This window comes from Xiphophorus couchianus, chromosome 13 (assembly GCF_001444195.1).
Source record: "Xiphophorus couchianus chromosome 13, X_couchianus-1.0, whole genome shotgun sequence".
NCBI classification, from domain to species: Eukaryota; Metazoa; Chordata; class Actinopteri; order Cyprinodontiformes; family Poeciliidae; genus Xiphophorus; species Xiphophorus couchianus.
Genome location: NC_040240.1, coordinates 6,058,036 through 6,074,982, shown reverse-complemented (window position 1 = coordinate 6,074,982; position 16,947 = coordinate 6,058,036). Strand labels below are relative to the sequence as shown.

The following is a 16,947-nucleotide window of genomic DNA, read 5'->3' as shown; positions in this document are numbered from 1 at the left end:
GTGACGCACAAGGAAAAGTGCCTGGCCCTGTTATCTTCCATCTTTGCTACTTTGTCACATATTTGTTTGACATATTTTAATGGCCGACAACAATAATAAACTGTTGGAAAAAAACATTTATTTATTGAGGGGTAGCCACGTCATACAAAACATGATGTCAAATCAGTTATTAATAAATGAACTGTGATTAGTCACATTTTCTGATCATCTGATTTCAACTTTACAGGGCACACTCACACATCTAACCTACTACATTACACACAAATTGAGAAAACAGGGGTGATCGAGCCATGTTAGCAAATTATACTAATTATATTTTTATTAAATGTGTAATTGCAATTTTCAGCTGTCTTCAGATGTCCTTCAGGCTTTCAGATTTTTGTTCAATTAGGAACCACTTTGGGGGCCAAGTAGCTTTGATGCTGGGTCTGTCCTTCAGAAGGTTGTAGTATTTGGCCACTTTAGGGTATCGTTCTGCAGACAGCCTACAAAACAACAACAAAAAAAACCCTCAAAGTCAGGATGGTGATGACAAAGATCTGTCTTCCAGCAAATACCAAGCTTAGTTACATACCCATAAGCGAAGGCGCAAGCAAGGCTTGGAAAGACGACAACATCGGCCAAGGAGAATCCTCCTGCTAGGTAGCGGTCTGCAGCCACCTTAAAGCAAAGAACAAACAAAAACATCAGCATAACGTGTGACTTTCTCCAGGTGTCTTTGTGTGTGAGGCGCTCAAACCTACATTCTCCAGGTAGCGCTCCCAGAGTTGAAGCTCAGCGACCAGATTGTCCTTGTTTCTCTTCAGAGCAGAGTCATGGCGCTCTCCTTCAGGGACGAAGAAGTCGTAGAAGGCAACCAGTTCTAAGACAGATCAACCAGTGTTAATATTACTGTTTCTGTCCTGAGCATTGTTTGAGCTGACACGGTAGTCCAAGTGGACATGTATGAATGGAACTAACTCAGTTTCTCATATAGACTGAGACCCTCCATCATACGTTGGTACATCAGAGCTTGCTCTGCAGGGTTGTCAGGGATCAGCTTGTTGCCCTGAGACTTGAACTGATTCTTTTACCGCAGGAGACAAAAACAATAAAATCATAAGAACTTCATTTTCAAACAATACATGTATGACATTCAGTGTGCGCCGTACTCTACCTCCAGGTATAAACAAGCTCCAAAAGACTCATTGATTATGTTGTCTCCATGTTTGAAGGCAGGAAGCTGGTGGGAAGATGTTGACATAATGATGTTAGCTGGTAAAGTTCATCTTGTGGCATTTCTACTTGATGAAATGGAGAATATTATCATCAGATTTATAATTATGAGGTACTTTTTTCTTCAACGCCATATATTTGTAAAATAAAAACTCTGCTAAGTGCTGTGCTAAAGGAGTTGTGGTGTAGCATGGTACAACTGTCCCCGGTCTGACCTGGACATTGTTTCAGAGGTCAGAGTACATTTTATAATCAACAAGGGAGAAATTAAGCAATTTATCTCTAATGCTGACCTAATGATTAACGATTTATATTGGCCTTAATATTTTTGCTTTTTCATTCAGATGGAAATGATCAACTTTTCCTGTCTCTACATGAGCAACTGCAACAGGCTGAGATCAGTTCTATTGAGATTTGAGTTTCTATGCAGAAATGTATGTATCCTCTAGTAATAGTCCACCTTGCACCACTTGAAAAAGTACGGAAACAAAATTTTCAGTCGTGTCAAGTAAAATTCTGACAAAAATAATAATACTTCAAGCAGTGTTTAGCTGTGCACCTACCTGTCCTCTGGGGTTGATTTCCAAAACCTCTTTAGATTTATGCTCCTCTTTCTCAAAAGACAGCAGTTTTTGTTTGTATCCCTGTAGTTTCTTCTCCTCCAGGGTGATCATGATGCGCCAGCTAGGAGTGGATCCGGAGCCCCACAGCAGAAACATGGACTCCGCCATAGTTAGACAAAAACTGCACTGCTCTGTCTGGGAAATGTGGTCAAGAGCGACTCCCACTCTCTAATTTATCAAAAGTCGGCTGTTCAGGGCCACGCCCATTAGTTGGTGCCTCTCTCAGACAACAAAAAGGAGGTGAACAGTCAATTGCTTTTTTTTTTTTTTTTTTTTTGCAGAATGTGTTTAACACGTCATTTCTTGTGAAAGCGTCCGTTGGCGCTCCTTCGTGTCCAAACACTTCCTCACTCAATCATTTAGAAGACAAAGATTTCTGGGACGGAAATCTTTGTCCCACAAACCTGGGACAGAAAGACAACCCGCATTTCGTCAGGGGTTGTCTTTGCAACTACAATCCTCACAAACTCCACCTTTTTCTCAGGCCATAATGCGAGTTTCTAGGAAAAACATTACACCACCTCACTAACCACGTGCACACTGTCAAACTATGGGATGTTTTACCTGATGAGGGCATTTACACATTTAATGCAGAGTGCTCTGCGTGTCCGCTACAAGTTTCATCATTGTAGCGTTTTTACACCTCACAAAAAATGTCCTCTGAAATCAAACACTCCTCCATTTTCTAAGCACTTTGCTAAAGAGTTGGGGATGTAATTTGGGCCAAGAATGCTGTCTCACAGACTGTGTAATAATTCTCAGAACACAATTTGTTATCAACTATTTACAAGCAATTTAGCTGTTATATTGATCTAATGACTAATGATTGATAGTCTGAATATTTTTGTTTTGGCGTTCAAATGGAAATTAACAGCTTTTTTATCTCTATTTGAACAATCACAAGCTGCAGTCGGTTATGTTTTAAGGTGAGATATTAGTCCAAAGTCAACCCTTATATTTTGCTTTGTCACTGAACCTACAATCATCTTATGGAGGAAAGGTTAAAACTGTAAACGTCAACCCTACCCCTCACTCCATCAATGTCAGTGATACTATCCATCAGTAAGATGTTTAAAATGAAGTTGGACAAGCCACAAAAGGTGTATCAAGCTTCTAGAAAGCAAAGTATTTCTATGTAGGAATTTACAGAGAGTTGAGATTTAGCAGATAACAGGAAGGCTGGATGTGAGAATGCCAAACCTGCTCTTTTATGGAATTAAAGTGTCCACTTTTGTTGGAATCTACAAATTTCAGGAGTCTTTTGGAAATGTTACTCATGCTAGTAACAAACATGTGTTGAGAATAATTAATTCTGTGTTTTTGTTCTATCTCTTTTAGCTAGGAAACGCCTTGCTGCAGGTTCTTTGTTTCCCATACGATTATATGATTTTAAACAAACAAGAAAAATATCAGGTTTTAGTTTTTTGTTTGGTTGTTCATTTGGTTATTTTTTGCTATCTGGTGTTCATAACCAATATGAATCACCTTAAACCTGTTGCTAGGCAACATTCACACAGGGCGGCCATTTCTTGGATTCTTTTGGGCTTACTTCTGTTCTGTTCTGTTCCTTGTGTTCTCTCTGATGTTTCTCAGTGTTTAGGCTCGTACTCTCACCAAGCTGACCCACATCCATCAGACTCACTGGTTTTTTTAAGCTCATCAAAACATACCTTCGTTCAAATATGAGCAATGGCCGCTTGTTCCAGTTAGCGGTGGTCTCTATTGAAAACAGCGTGGCACGGTCCATTTCATTTGATGCTATACTTGACAAATGGGCAAGTGCAAACTCACGGAATGTAACAGTTTAAATGTCATAAATGTTAAAACTCTGACATGGAGTGCAGGCTGTAAGATTTCATATTTCCTCTACAGACAATGTTGATAACTGAGTGCCACTACTGTTATATATTTGTACTTTATTAAACTTCTTATTTGCTTATGATTGAAATGATCACCTGATATAATATGTAACATCAAAAAATTCCATAATATGACTACTGCATTTTGTAAGTACATGACTAAGGGAGGAAAGCTGTATGATACGGGTGGGGGGGATACCGATGATGTGTTTGCATCCACCTCAAAAATATATAGTTGCGCCCCAAAGCACAATGTTGTAATGTTTGCCGTCATGGAAAATATCAATGTATATAATTAAATAAAATAATGATAGCTACTGCAGTGTACGCAGAGCATTACAAGAACAAAGAAGGGCTCTCGATGAGGCTCCAGTCTGTTTTTATTTTCTTTTGAAATCTGTGATATATTTTCACCTTCAGGAAGGATTTTCACTCTCATTATGTATTTGAACTTCTCTCTTTTATTTACTTCAGCGCAGCTCACAGTTTTTAACAAATTCTGTAGCTTTCGGTGTACTTCTAAATCTGCTCCTTTAGTCGCATCTTTTCGGCCCTGCTACTGCCTCTAGTGGCGTGGGGGTGGTAACACAACAATCTAATTATGCTACTAAATCAGAATACCACAAAGTCTTTATTATTTATTATTAATTCTGGTATCACTGGAGCCGTAAAATATAAATTCCCTCACAAAAGAACATACATTTTCATTTTCTTAAGGAAGTAGAGCTAATTAAATGAGACAAACAAGACCTGAAAGTGATTCCAGTTTCAGCTCAACTTTGCTGAAAACACTGCATCTTTAAGAACTGTACTCAGAGACAAATTGTCTCGAGAACAAGACCGGTGTCCAGTACAACGCTGGTAGCATGAGAAGTGGACCAGCTGTATTTTTGTATTAATAAATGGAATTCATGAATTCAACTCGCCGACTCTTCTTCAACCTCATACATCAAGAACGTAGCAAGGAAAATGGATAACTCTCCACACATGCTAATGGCTAATGTAAGATGCAAAGGGCAGCTGAACACGTGGCATCCATTGTAATATTGTTTTGGTTGTAACATATTTGTGAGATCAGCTAATCACTGATTCTAAAGGCAGCCTTAAAATGTGAATTCTGTTATACACTTGTATTTTCTACAGTAAAACAGAGTCTCTATTAACTTCCACTCATTTTAGTAAATATGTTTATGCCTAAACCTGACATTACTTTACTATTGCTAGTCTATTCTTAACCCTCACCTTAACCAAAACTCAATTCACGCCACCAAAAGTACCTGTAGCGACTTTCCACAGGTTACAGGTTTCTTACGTTTTTGACTTATATGTCACACTTAAGCTTCTCAGATCATCAAACATATTTTAATACCAGATAATAATAAACCAAGCTGACAAAACAAGCAGTTTTGAATTGACTTTATTGAGTGACAAAGCATAACATCCATTTAGTTATTAGTAAATGAACTGTGATTACCGGTAGTCTAATTTGTTTGATGATCTGAGTTCAGGTTTATAAGTAAAACCCGCACGACACATCTGACCTGATACATTATCCACCAGTAGAGAAAACATGTGATGATCGACCTGTATGAACAAGGTATAGTAATCATGCTACATTAAGTTTGTAATTTCAAAAAGAGAAGTACATTAAGAGAAGATGAAGACAGTGTTTTCATTGTTCAGATGTCCTTCAGGCTTTCAGATCTTTGTTCGATTTGGAACCATTTTGGGGGCCAAGTAGCTTTGATGCTGGGTCTGTCCTTCAGAAGACTGTAGTATTTGGCCAGTTTGGGGTAACGTCCCGCAGACAGCCTAAAAAAGACCAAGACCAAGTCTTGATGTTGATGAGAACGATCTTTCAGCAAACATCGAACTTAATTACATACCCATAACGGAAGGCATAAGCAAGGCTTGGAAAGACGACAACGTCGGCCAAGGAGAATCCTCCTGCTAGGTAGCGGCCTGCAGCCACCTTGATACACAGAACGAACGAAAACAGCACTGTCGTCAGCATAACGTGTGACTTTCTCCAGGTGTCTTTGTGTGTGCGGCGCTCAAACCTACGTTCTCCAGGTAGCTCTCCCAGAGTTGAAGCTCAGTGACCAGATTGTCCTTGTTTCTCTTCAGAGCAGAGTCATGGCGCTCTCCTTCAGGGGCGTAGAAGTCGTAGAAGGCAACCAAGTCTGAAACAACCGTAGTTGATGGTATTATTTCTGTCCTTAGCATTTTTCAAGCTAGTATGGTGGCAGATGTACACATGTATGAATGGAACTAACTTAGTTTCTCATATAGAGTGAGACCCTCCATCATACGTTGGTACATCAGAGCTTGCTCTGCAGGGTTGTCAGGGATCAGCTTGTTGCCCTGAGACTTGAACTGATTCTTTTACCACAGGAGACAAAAACAAACATAATACTGGGAACTTTACTTTCAAACAATACATTGATAATATTCACTATGGACTATGCTTTACCTCCAGGTATAGACACGCTCCAGTAGACTCATTGATTATGTCGTCTCCATGTTTGAAGGTAGGAAGCTGGTAGGAAGATGTTGACAACACAATAATATCAGCTTGGAAAGTTCATCGTGTGGCACTGCTACTTGATTAAACGCAGGCATTTATAACCACTTTGCTAAGCGCTGTGCTACAGGACTTGGGATGTAAATTGATACAAGTGTCTCCGGTGGGACTAGGACTGTTCGACAGTGCTCAGAACAGAACTATATCGAACCCAATTGAACCATGACCCAATTAACTGAACTGGTTAAATACCAATAACAAGCTAATAGCAATGCATGTCTCCACATCATATGCATTCAAACACTAAAGCAACATGTTAAGTTGTAGAAATTGTATATCGGTTAATGTTTGTTGAAGACAAATGAAAATACGCATTATAGTACAGGCGATATCTCTATGTTAAACATGTCAGCCATATTGGAATTTGTGGTGAAACCTTTGTATTAAAAGGGCCTTATGGTTCATTTGTCAGTTTTCAAAATTTAAAATATACCAGGCAGATAAGTAGGAATATTTCTTTCTTAAAGACTTTGTAAAAACATCTAATTGTTATTTCAGATTGTTTCATTCATAATTGTGACACTGTCACTTTATTAATTGTACGATCACATATGGAGCCATTATTTGTAGCAGTTCCTGCCTTACTGCTTCCTGCTGAGCGGTTTCCGCCACATCTCAACTTTTAACAACAGCCTGTCTCAGGTGACGGGTTGACAACAATGGGAAAAACAGGAAAGGCTTAGCATTGCCTGTGAGACCACCATGACTGTTTCAACACCTTCTAGTTTTTAAGTTGTGCTAAAAGGACAGTCGAAGTTTCACAGGTTTCAGTGGGACGTTTTAACTTCCTCTGCTTCTTACGTGGGGAGAAAATACTGGTTTATAAAACTGACTCTGAAGGAGTTAACCGACCTGTGATGTTTCCCGTCAGGATCAGTGGTTTGCAAACGTTTTTGTATCACCCCAGTACGTTATAGCTGCTATAAAAAAGATTAAAATAAACATTTGTTTCCTTTATGAAAAAAATCTAAGAAATGAAAAGAAGCAAACAAAAAAAAATAGCATTAGCACTGCATCAACTGAGCACAGTTGTAATCCTCACTATTTTCTTCAACTCAACTTTCCATTCATGTACTTCTTTACCGAAGGAGCTTTTGTAGCTGATCCTACTTGTGAAAGATGACAATGACTGGATTGTCAAAATGGACGTTTTAATTTTATTTTAAGCAAAAGGATTGCTATTGGTCGTACTGATTTGTTTCTGGAGAGTTTGGCTTCTCATTAGCAGTCGGTCACAATCAAGAAAATGAACAGAAACACATCACAAATTTCCATTTGTAACTCCATTCTAAATTATTATGAAAAGGCACATTGCTGCAGGAACAGTCTAAAGAACAACAGTGTTCAGGTGAAAATACACGTTTTGTGGACTGGAAGTCATAATCTCGTATTCTGCTTTGTCATTGTACCTGCAATTAGCTACCAGAGGAGAGGTTACGACTGAAGACTTTGACCCCCCGCCCCCGACGGGGCCCCCGTCCTAGCAGAAATTTAACAGTCCATCTTCAAATTTAATTCTCCGTAGCACCGGCTTAAATCGTGTAGTAAAAACCTTTCAAGCAGTGTTTAGCTGTGCACCTACCTGTCCTCTGGGGTTGATTTCCAAAACCTCTTTAGATTTATGCTCCTCTTTCTCAAAAGACAGCAGTTTTTGTTTGTATCCCTGTAGTTTCTTCTCCTCCAGGGTGATCATGATGCGCCAGCAAGGACAGGATCCGGAGCCCCACAGCAGATACATGGACTTCGCCATAGTTAGACACAAACCTCACTGCTCTGTCTGGGAAACGTGGTCAAGAGCAACTGAGCAACTCCCACGCTCTAATTTCTCAAAAAGTCGGGCGTTCAAAGGCCCACCCATTAGTTAATGTCTAACTCAGAGGTGAAAGAAGTGAACAGAAAAAGGAGGTGAACATTCACTTGCTTTTTATTGCAGAATGTGTTTAACACGGCATTTCAAGTTCAAGTGTCTGTCGGCGCTCCTCCGTGTCCGAACCGCGTCCTCTGTTCAAGTTCGGACCGAGTACAATGCAAGCACAGAAATCAAAACGGAGAGTTCCAACACTTCCTCACTCCAACATTAAAAAAAAAAAAAAAAAAAGACAAAGATTTCTGGGACGGACGCATTTTGTCATGGGTTTTCTTTACAATTACGATCCACAGAAACTCCACCTTTCTCACAGACTATAATACAAGTTTCTACAAAAAAAAAAAAAAATGACACCACCTCACTAAGCGCGCACACTGTCGAACTACAGGATGTTTTACCTGATGAGGGCCTTTACACATTTGATGCAGAGTGCTCTGCGTGTCCACTACAAGTTTCATCATTGTCATCATCGGTTTTTTTTGCTTTTCTTTTTAATACAAGACCTTCCTCTGAGATTAAAACCCTCCTCCGTTTCAGTCGCTCGTTTCAGCATAAGAGAGGATACATGTCAGTTAAGGTGCAAGACGTCAGAGATTTGCGAAATAAATACTGTAAATGTGACACCTCTGAGCCACCGTAGCTTGGATGGCGCTTGCAAAGGTACAGCATTGTCCCTTTTTAAAAAGAAAGGCACTCATCAGCCTGAAAACCTTTCATATTCCTATTTCATATGTACAATACTTCGTTTTTTTTTTCCTAGGGAGATCACCTGGATTCTGGTTTAAAACGAAAAACAAATTAAAATTCCTATCGACTGCTTTACAGCAAAAAAAAAAAAAAAAAAAAAATTCACAGCTTCAATGAATCAGAAAAGATCCCTTTGGATTTCTTTGAAAGAACTTTGGAAAGATCCAAGACGTTGAATTCTTTATAGTACCTGCGTGTGACTGAAAGAGATTTTCAAGCTAGTCCTGGAGAGAACTCGTCTTTCTTCACCTCCGTTTTCTGCTTCTGTGCTTAGAATGCGAAACCAGAACAAACACACCGTCCCGGTTGGCAGCGTCTTCACTCAAAACACGTTAGTAGCAGCTGGTGCAAAACCCAAAGAGGCTTGTGGCTGGTGGGCTAAAACTCTAAAGGCTGACATGGGCGTCTCACGCTGGCGCGTTTCCACAGCAGTGGGGGCAGGCTGGGGTCAGGGGTCAAGGTGAAGGGAGGTCAGCATGTTTATGTGTCCGGAGAATCGGTCAACCCCAAAGCGAGAGCTTCTTCTGGTGTAAGGCCGTTTTTAAGAGTCCGCCTCACTGCAAAAAGACAAAGAGAGAAAAAAAATATCACAACGCCATATACAGAAAATCCCATACGATGACTTTTACGTAGGATTGCGTTGAAGAATCATATTGCGACCAGAATCAAATGACTTTCAACTTGCTCTGGTTGGAAACTCAAAAAGATTTTTTTTTTCTAAATCTGTAAATCACGTTATGTTAAGCGCTAACAGGTCATGCTAGCAGGAGCACAGCCTGTTAGCTGCTAAGAGGTTGTAGCTAGCATTTAATGGCCAACACCTGTTAGCTGTTAGATGCTAGCTAACAGCAAGATGCTAGCTAGCCTCTAGCTAACATCTAGCTAGTTGTTAGCTAGCATTTAGCTAGCTAACAACTGATGTTGCAAATTGTGGATGCTGTTACAACGTTCACAATTGTTACTTGTTATTCTTGGTTCAGTAACAAGATGAAGTAACTGAACCAAGAGGACTCACTCACTCAACCTTTTCTGGCTTGATCTCATTGTAAAACAATAGTCAACATCCTTCCTCGTGATTGTGTCGGCAGCAACACAACATTTCTGTTTTAAAAAGATACTTTCTATTGGTCTTGTGTAGTGCAGTGGATCCCTATTTGCAGGGGTTTGGGACCACAGCCACCTTCAAATAGCAAAAATACGCAAATACTTGAGACCTCTTCCAAAGTGCTTACAGCTGCCTATTTTAATAGTTCAACCACCAAATATAACTTAATATGTATTAATGTACACTGGAAGACATTCAGGGCTGCACAGTGGTGCAGTTGGTAGAGCTGTTGCCTTGCAGCAAGAAGGTCCTGGGTTTGATTCCCGGCCTGGGGTCTCTCTGCATGGAGTTTGCAAGTTCTCTCTGTGCATGCGTGGGTTCTCTCCGGGCACTCCGGCTTCCTTCCACAGTCCAAAAACATGACTGTTAGGTTAATTGGTCTCTCTAAATTCTCCCTAGGTGTGTGTCCTGTCTGCCCTGCGACAGACTGGCGACCTGTCCAGGTTGAACCCCGCCTCTTGCCCGGAACCTTAGCTGGAGATCAGCACCAGCAACCCTCCCGACCCCTCTAAGTGACAAGGGTGTTAGAAAATGGATGGATGGAAGACATTCAACAGAAGTCTGAAAAATTCTGAATGCTATAGTGAGCTATTTGTTTTTTGCTTTGCCATTGCACCTGCAATTGGCTACTGGAGGAGAAGTCAAAACTGTAGCCTTTGACCCCTTCATTAAAGCTAACAGTATTTACCTCAGTAATATATTTAAAATGACGTCAGATAAGCCATAAAAGGTTATGACAAGCAAATAGGAAAGTTGTAGAAGATCATCCCTTACATTCGGTTGTAAGGTTAACATTGTATCTCATTATGTACTCATTATGTAGATTATGTAGATTTGGGCAAATCTAAGGAATTATTATTATTTAGGTGCTGTCCCATTATGTATTTCTGTTCTTGTAGGTTTTAAGCTTGTTTTCTCTCTGCTTATTTCCTTCTAGATCTCCATTAGTCATTTTCTCTGAGCTATAATTATTTTACCCGTGCCATGTCTGCCCCCTTGTGTCAAGATTCACTGATCTCCTTTTTCTCTCTGCTAATTCCTCACATACAGAAATGTATCCCATCTCCTTGATTACCATATCTGTCAGTGGTTCTCCTTCATGTTGCCTGTTCATCTGCATTAATGCAAGACTTTCACTTTCCTGTATGCATTTTGGTCTGATCCCTGCGCCTCACATGACAATCACTGGGGTTTTTTTCCCCTCTCACAAACATTAAATTGGACACAGCCGTTACGTATTTTTCGATTCTATCATATGATGTACAGCAATACTTGAAAATATGTTTTTTTTTTAAAAACCCAAAAAACATTTGCTGTAATTTCTTTTAGGTGAGTTTTAATTGTAATATAGACCTCTTTAGAATTTTAACTTTTTCTTTGAAATTCTACTTTTAACTTATTTCTGAACGTACATATACAAATTTTACATTTATTTAAATACATTGTATTATAAAGTAAGCTGTTAATAATATATTAATTATTGCTTGTATAGAAAAATTGACTAAAATTGGTACCGGGACGTCACAGTTTTACAAAATTGACAACAAAACTTTTGTTTGGTGCGTCTCTGCTTTTCCAGTCTGATTTACACTCAAAGGCTTTTAGCCAGACAGGAAATGATCGGTGCAGTTTGGGTCGTACGTGATTTGCGGTTGGCTCTGGATCTCCTCCTCTCTCTGGGCTGCGTTCTGGTTCCCGGACCCTGGGTGGCCGAGCGCACTATGCGCTCCATGATCTCGTCTGCAGCGTCGTCTCCGCAGGCTTGCGTGTCCTCCACGGCTGATGTCCACGCCTGCGCGGTGCGACCTGCACCCACAGATGGCAGAAGCTTAACTGTGGGCATAAAAGAGCGCAGGGGACGGGGCACAGATAGACACTAGGTGGCGCTAAAACATGTGGCCTTTTTTCCTCTGAACAAAGAGTGCTCTTCTGAAATCTTTTTTTTTTTTTTAAATAGTGTATTGTATGGCTTGTGTAAAATCTCAAACTGTTGTGGTTCCATGTGACACACAAATTGCCCCAAAATGTCTGCACGCCACTGAAGGGCCGTCTAATCTTGTGGACATGCTGAATGTTATTGTTCACATGCGGAAAATTCCCGCCTTCGCACAAAGCAAGCGAAAATAAAGCAGAAAAACCGGGGGAGAATAACTCAGAGCCACTCGTATTCTTCTTTTGCATCACTTTCTGCGTCGACTTGACGCTACGTTTGGACCCGTTGCCATAGCAACCGACAACATCTCCACTATCAGATGGGGCGGAGATTACGTTCAAAGTGCATCGGAATTCAACGACCCAAAAACACGCAAACGTTTCCCACACAGAGAGCAGAACCTTCAGGGCTATTTTGTCAGAGGCTTGATGTTTATTTTGAGATTATTAATAAGTGATCGGCTGAACGCCGGTGTTGATTAATTAGCTAATTTAAACACCTGCTCTACTGATACAGAGAGTGTGGGTCAACTTTTTTATTTATTTTTTTTAAAGGAACCAAACATACTGAATTCTGCAGCACATCTACATGTTAAAGTTATCAAAGTCAAGCTAGCATAACTGACCTACTTCCCTCTCCCTGGCTACTTTTTTTTATTATTGTCATTTTTCTTTACTGTCCTGTTAAAGTGACACCCTTGGACTTTGTTTTCTAGTTGTTGTAGTATTAGCAAAACACTGAGTCCCTTTTCCTCAATTTATGGCATATAGTTATGATTTAGCGCATTATGTTGACAACTTGACAGCTAAAACGTGTGGTAGTCGTTATCGGTGAGCAGTTTTTCTGGGTGGGATTTTGGGCGTTGCAACGTGTCTACATCGGACCTCCAGCATTCCCTCACCTCCTCTTCCCGGCCGAGATCTGGTCCTCGTCCTGAGTCCAGGCACTCCGACGGCCTCTTTGTCGCTCCCTGTCAGGCTTGTTCTCAGCACAGCCTTCATGTGCTCGTGCTCTGCAGCCTCCTCAGTGTGGCCCAGACCCTGGGGCTGGTCGCTGTCCTGACCACTAGGGGCACCGTTGTTGCTGCAGCTTGAACCGTCGCGACCGCACTGCAGTGAATAGAAAGTCAGAACCGGAGTTCAGAAGTCGGCTGCTTGTGAAATCTGTATTTTCCTAAGTTAAATCATGAAAGAAACCAGTTCAATTTCACTCAGATGTTAGGCAAAGAGTTTAAAAACTGATCCAGGAAAAGGTTAGGGTGTCAATGTCACACAAGCATGCACACGGGCTGGCGCACGTCTCTATACCTCTCGCTCTTCTTCATCATCAGACTACAGGAGGAAGGAGGATTTAAAATCAGAGAGAAGCAGGGAGAAAAGTGAAAATCAGAACTCGAAAGGGAGCAAAAGGAAAAAATAAAACAGCTGGGAGTGTTTGAGGATGTCGGCGTTGGCGTGTGTGTGTGTGTGTGTGTGAGGCGCTCACAGGTGCGTTCATGTCCATGATCATCTTGCCCCGGGTTTTGTTGCGCTCCCGGTGGTCGGCTCGCTTCTGCTTCTGCTGCAGCACGCGGTCCCTGGTGGTTCTGTACTCCAGAGCGAACTCGCTGAGGATTTTGCTGAAGCGGTTGACGCTGATCTCCCTCACGCTGTAGGCTGGATGGCCGAGGTACAACAGGAAGGAGTGGAACCTGAGCAGGGAAAGGTGACGGGGAACCCCCGGCAACAGTTTACAACACGAGGAGGAGAAAAATACAACGAGTGTCCTATTTGAACCAGAGCTGGAGCAATTAATCGCGATTAATCGTGATAAATCAATTGTTGAAGTAATCATCAACTAAATTGGTTATTGATTAATCCTTAACTGGAGTATTTAGACTGAAAAAGTCCTATTTAAACTAGTGACTAATCGTGATTAGTCGTCATTAATCAATTATTGAAATAACTGTTAATTATTTTTGCAATCAATTACTTGTTAACTGGAGTGTTCAGACTCAAAAACCTGAAAAGAACCCTACACCCTATACAAAAAATACATCAGTTTAAGTGGCATAGTTTTAGCTTCCCCCGGTTCAGATTTAATAAAGAAATGCTATGGTACGTTAGAAAATAAAATGTTTACTTTCTAATTTGTAAATAAATTGAATTATTTGTTTGTTTGCATATTTCAATGTATTTCTAATATGGTGTAAAAGAGGTATAAGTGGTTAAATGAAAAATTTGTAGGATGTGCCATTTTTATCCAATTAGCCGATTAATCGTCAAAAAAAAATTTGAGATCGATTGATAACTAAATAATCATTTAGTAGCGGCTCTGCTTTAAAGAGGAAAAACAAATTCGATCACAGTACAAATCTGTTCAGAATTTTTTTTTTTTTTTTTTAGATAAAAATCTGAAAAGTGTGGTCTGCATCTGTATCCAGCTTACTTTATTGAACAGACCAGACCTTCGTGGGTAGCCATCATTGTAAATCCTGCAGTATAAACCTGGCGTGCGGGGCTACCTGTTGATTAGCCGGCGGTGAACGATCTTGAGGATGATAATTTTTTCAGCACAATCTTTGAGGAAGTCAGACATCTTCTGCTTCAGCTGGGGCTTCATCTCGTGCTTGGCGATCACCTTGAGGTGGTCCCACGAAGCCTTGCAGCGACGTTCCATCTGACACAAGTTCTCCTGCAGCTGGTCGAAATCCACCTGACGGATGCCAGAGGACGAGCAGATTCTTTATTTATACGCCCAACGAGGAAAGACACGATTGAACTTTGGGAACCAACTGGTTTATTTGACTTATTTGCTTAATTCCTAGAATCTGTAAGTCCTGTGGTGTAAAACAGTTTGCCGGTCAGTTTTCTAAAGCGTACTTTTGCGGAACGTGTGATGGCTCCGATCTCGGAGTAGAGGTCGGTGCTCTCTGGGAAGTTTTCCACCACGACGGAGCAGGCGTGGTGCAGCAGCGACTGCTTGTGGACTGTGTCTTTTACTTCTGGGACCTTTTCCAAGTATGTCAGCTCAAAGCCTTTGGCCTGAAAACATTAGTGGGAAAATATCAAATAACTTCCTGAAAAACCTAAAAACCCTGGAAGAAATGACATTTTCATTATTATTTTTTCAAAGCTCATGGGTAAAATTTAAAGCATATATTAATGACCAGTGACCATAACCAACATAAAATGTAATAATCCATAAACATCATGTGTTAGAGAGGTCCAAGGATTGAAATGCATGCACTTACTTTGCAGGACAAAAATTGGGATTAAACGGGTTAACTCTGCATCTTCTGTCAGTAAAAAACAGGTCTTGGTTTCTCCAAGCACAAATCACGTTGATTTATGCTTAAACTTTCCTTTTACATGTTTACCCATGCTAATTACTTGCATCAGCGACTTGCTCTTTTTCTCAGTGTCTGAGCCAAATAAATGATGCTGAAGTAGTCTGGCCACACGTTTTTATTTTTTAGGCTACGCTCACACAGCAGGTCTTGACGTTTAATTTGGATTTTTTGCTGAAATCCGAATTTTTTTTTTTTTCACATGGATGTTTGTAGTACTAGTTTAATGCAGTCAGACTTCTGTGTGAACAGTTTATTACCCCAAAGCAACCTGAACGCACAAAGAAGAGCATAGACGTCACACAGGAGCGCACAGAAGAAACAAGGGATGCTGCTGACTTAGGGTTGATTTTAAAGTCACTGAGTGGCAGAAGGTCACAAGATCGTGACGTCACGAGGGTAGCTGATAAAAAAGGAAGCACAAAATGGCCTGTGTGGCACCCTGACTGCAACTGTCTGTTTGGATGTGTGGTGAGTGGTGCGATTGTGATGCAAACTTCCTTCATAACTTCAGAACTTTCAGAAGTATCATTTACAGCCATCGCTAAAGTCTGCTGGCTTCTTCTGGTGCATGTGTGACGTCAACGACATGAAATTTGGATAACATGACCGTTAGGACTGCAAATGCATTGAAAATCCAATTTAGTACCACATATGAAAGTGGCACAAATCGGATTTTTCTGGGGTGAAAATATTCAAATGGAGTCATTCAGACTGTTGTGAAAAAGTTAGATATAGGGTCAATGTGGCAAAAAACAACAACAACAAAAACAAAACATCAGATTTGGGTCACATTTGCCTGCTGTGAGAACAATAGTCCTAGAGAAATGATGACATTCGGTGGAAACAGACCAGAAATTACAAATTCTATCTACCAGGGTGCCGGTTTGATAGATCTCCAACCTATTTAAATAAGGAAACATTTCTATCAACTTCCTCCTCCTTATAAACTGACAGAAAGTTTACTATCATAATCTTTTGTCGTGTCATGTTCTTTAAAAACATATTTTGTCGACGGATGACTCACGCTGACGCCGTTGAGGAAATTTCCAATGGACAGCAGCGTAGAGAGGATGCATCTGAGGGTTTTGTTCTTCACCAGCTGCTCCATCCCCTCCTTCAGGTCCTGCAGTGGCTCGGCCACTTCCTGTCAGGAGAGCAGTACATCATTAGCGGACCCAAACCGAACTCTCGGAAAACATGTGCTTTACGAGTCTGCGGCAAGACAGGTGCACCTCGCCTCCCGCTACAAATCATCTGCTCTCGCTTAAGGTTCATGAGAGGTTGTTTAAAGGTTGGTCCTTTGCCATAAAATATACTCCAGGTTGCTTGAACCCGGAGGTTTTCTAAGCAGCGAGCAACAGCCTCTCCAGTGCGCGCGTTTGTTTTCCCTGCATGGCATGCTGAGCATTTCAGCGGCGAACAGTCCCCCCCCCCACGTACCAGAAGGGTCGAGCCGTGAGCGCCGCTCCGTGAGAAGCCGCGGTTGCGTCTCGGGCGCATCGAGATGAAAGGCGGCGAAAACCTGTAAACTTTACGCGTGTCTCTTTCTCATGGCTCTCCGGCTTTGAACTTCTCCTCGCGGACGCATTCCTTGCCGGAGTAATCACCGCGCGCATGACGGCGAAGGCAGGGGTGCTGCTAATAAAACGCGCATATCTTGTTGTGATGTAACTATTTTGATGT

The 16,947-nt window shown here is 41.1% G+C and overlaps 3 protein-coding genes across 7 annotated transcripts in view; all 3 read right to left on the bottom strand.

The window, feature by feature from the left end:
• Nucleotides 1-96: 96 nt before the first annotated feature.
• On the bottom strand, nt 97-1,999 carry LOC114155883 (glutathione S-transferase A-like). Its single transcript, XM_028036020.1, has 6 exons — nt 1,779-1,999; nt 1,157-1,222; nt 961-1,066; nt 744-862; nt 575-660; nt 97-485 (listed from the first exon to the last, which is right to left on the bottom strand). Exons 1-6 carry the CDS (start codon nt 1,944-1,946, stop codon nt 353-355), a joined length of 678 nt encoding a protein of 225 aa, XP_027891821.1. The 5' UTR covers nt 1,947-1,999; the 3' UTR covers nt 97-352.
• A 3,099-nt stretch (nt 2,000-5,098) lies between these two features.
• On the bottom strand, nt 5,099-8,104 carry LOC114155882 (glutathione S-transferase A-like). Its single transcript, XM_028036019.1, has 6 exons — nt 7,864-8,104; nt 6,171-6,236; nt 5,974-6,079; nt 5,762-5,880; nt 5,584-5,669; nt 5,099-5,509 (listed from the first exon to the last, which is right to left on the bottom strand). The coding sequence occupies exons 1-6, from the start codon at nt 8,029-8,031 to the stop codon at nt 5,377-5,379; spliced, it is 678 nt and encodes a 225-aa protein (XP_027891820.1). The 5' UTR covers nt 8,032-8,104; the 3' UTR covers nt 5,099-5,376.
• An 83-nt stretch (nt 8,105-8,187) lies between these two features.
• Nucleotides 8,188-16,947, bottom strand: part of fhod3a (formin homology 2 domain containing 3a) — a 79,396-nt gene continuing 70,636 nt past the window's right edge. For 4 of the 5 annotated variants that reach the window (XM_028036015.1, XM_028036014.1, XM_028036017.1 and 1 more), the window contains 8 exons: nt 16,289-16,408; nt 14,795-14,956; nt 14,437-14,627; nt 13,419-13,623; nt 13,241-13,264; nt 12,835-13,042; nt 11,642-11,806; nt 8,188-9,452 (listed from right to left, as the gene is read on the bottom strand). In XM_028036015.1, the coding sequence (XP_027891816.1) occupies nt 9,376-9,452; nt 11,642-11,806; nt 12,835-13,042; nt 13,241-13,264; nt 13,419-13,623; nt 14,437-14,627; nt 14,795-14,956; nt 16,289-16,408 (1,152 nt within the window). In that variant the 3' untranslated portion in view covers nt 8,188-9,375. The remainder of the gene's footprint in view (nt 9,453-11,641; nt 11,807-12,834; nt 13,043-13,240; nt 13,265-13,418; nt 13,624-14,436; nt 14,628-14,794; nt 14,957-16,288; nt 16,409-16,947) is intronic. The other variant, XM_028036016.1, reaches the window with a different exon arrangement.

Excerpts from the sequence above, each read along its gene's own strand:
- LOC114155882 (XM_028036019.1), bottom strand. The coding sequence starts at position 8,031 with ATGGCGAAGTCCATGTATCTGCTGTGGGGCTCCGGATCCTGTCCTTGC. Across the intron at positions 6,080-6,170 it reads GAGCGTGTCTATACCTGGAG|AATCAGTTCAAGTCTCAGGG; the intron begins GTAAAGCATAGT and ends CTGTGGTAAAAG. Across the intron at positions 5,670-5,761 it reads GGGAGAGCTACCTGGAGAAC|GTGGCTGCAGGCCGCTACCT; the intron begins GTAGGTTTGAGC and ends CTGTGTATCAAG.
- LOC114155883 (XM_028036020.1), bottom strand. The coding sequence starts at position 1,946 with ATGGCGGAGTCCATGTTTCTGCTGTGGGGCTCCGGATCCACTCCTAGC. Across the intron at positions 863-960 it reads CAGTCTATATGAGAAACTGA|AACTGGTTGCCTTCTACGAC; the intron begins GTTAGTTCCATT and ends GATCTGTCTTAG. Across the intron at positions 486-574 it reads GCTTGCGCCTTCGCTTATGG|GCTGTCTGCAGAACGATACC; the intron begins GTATGTAACTAA and ends GTTGTTTTGTAG.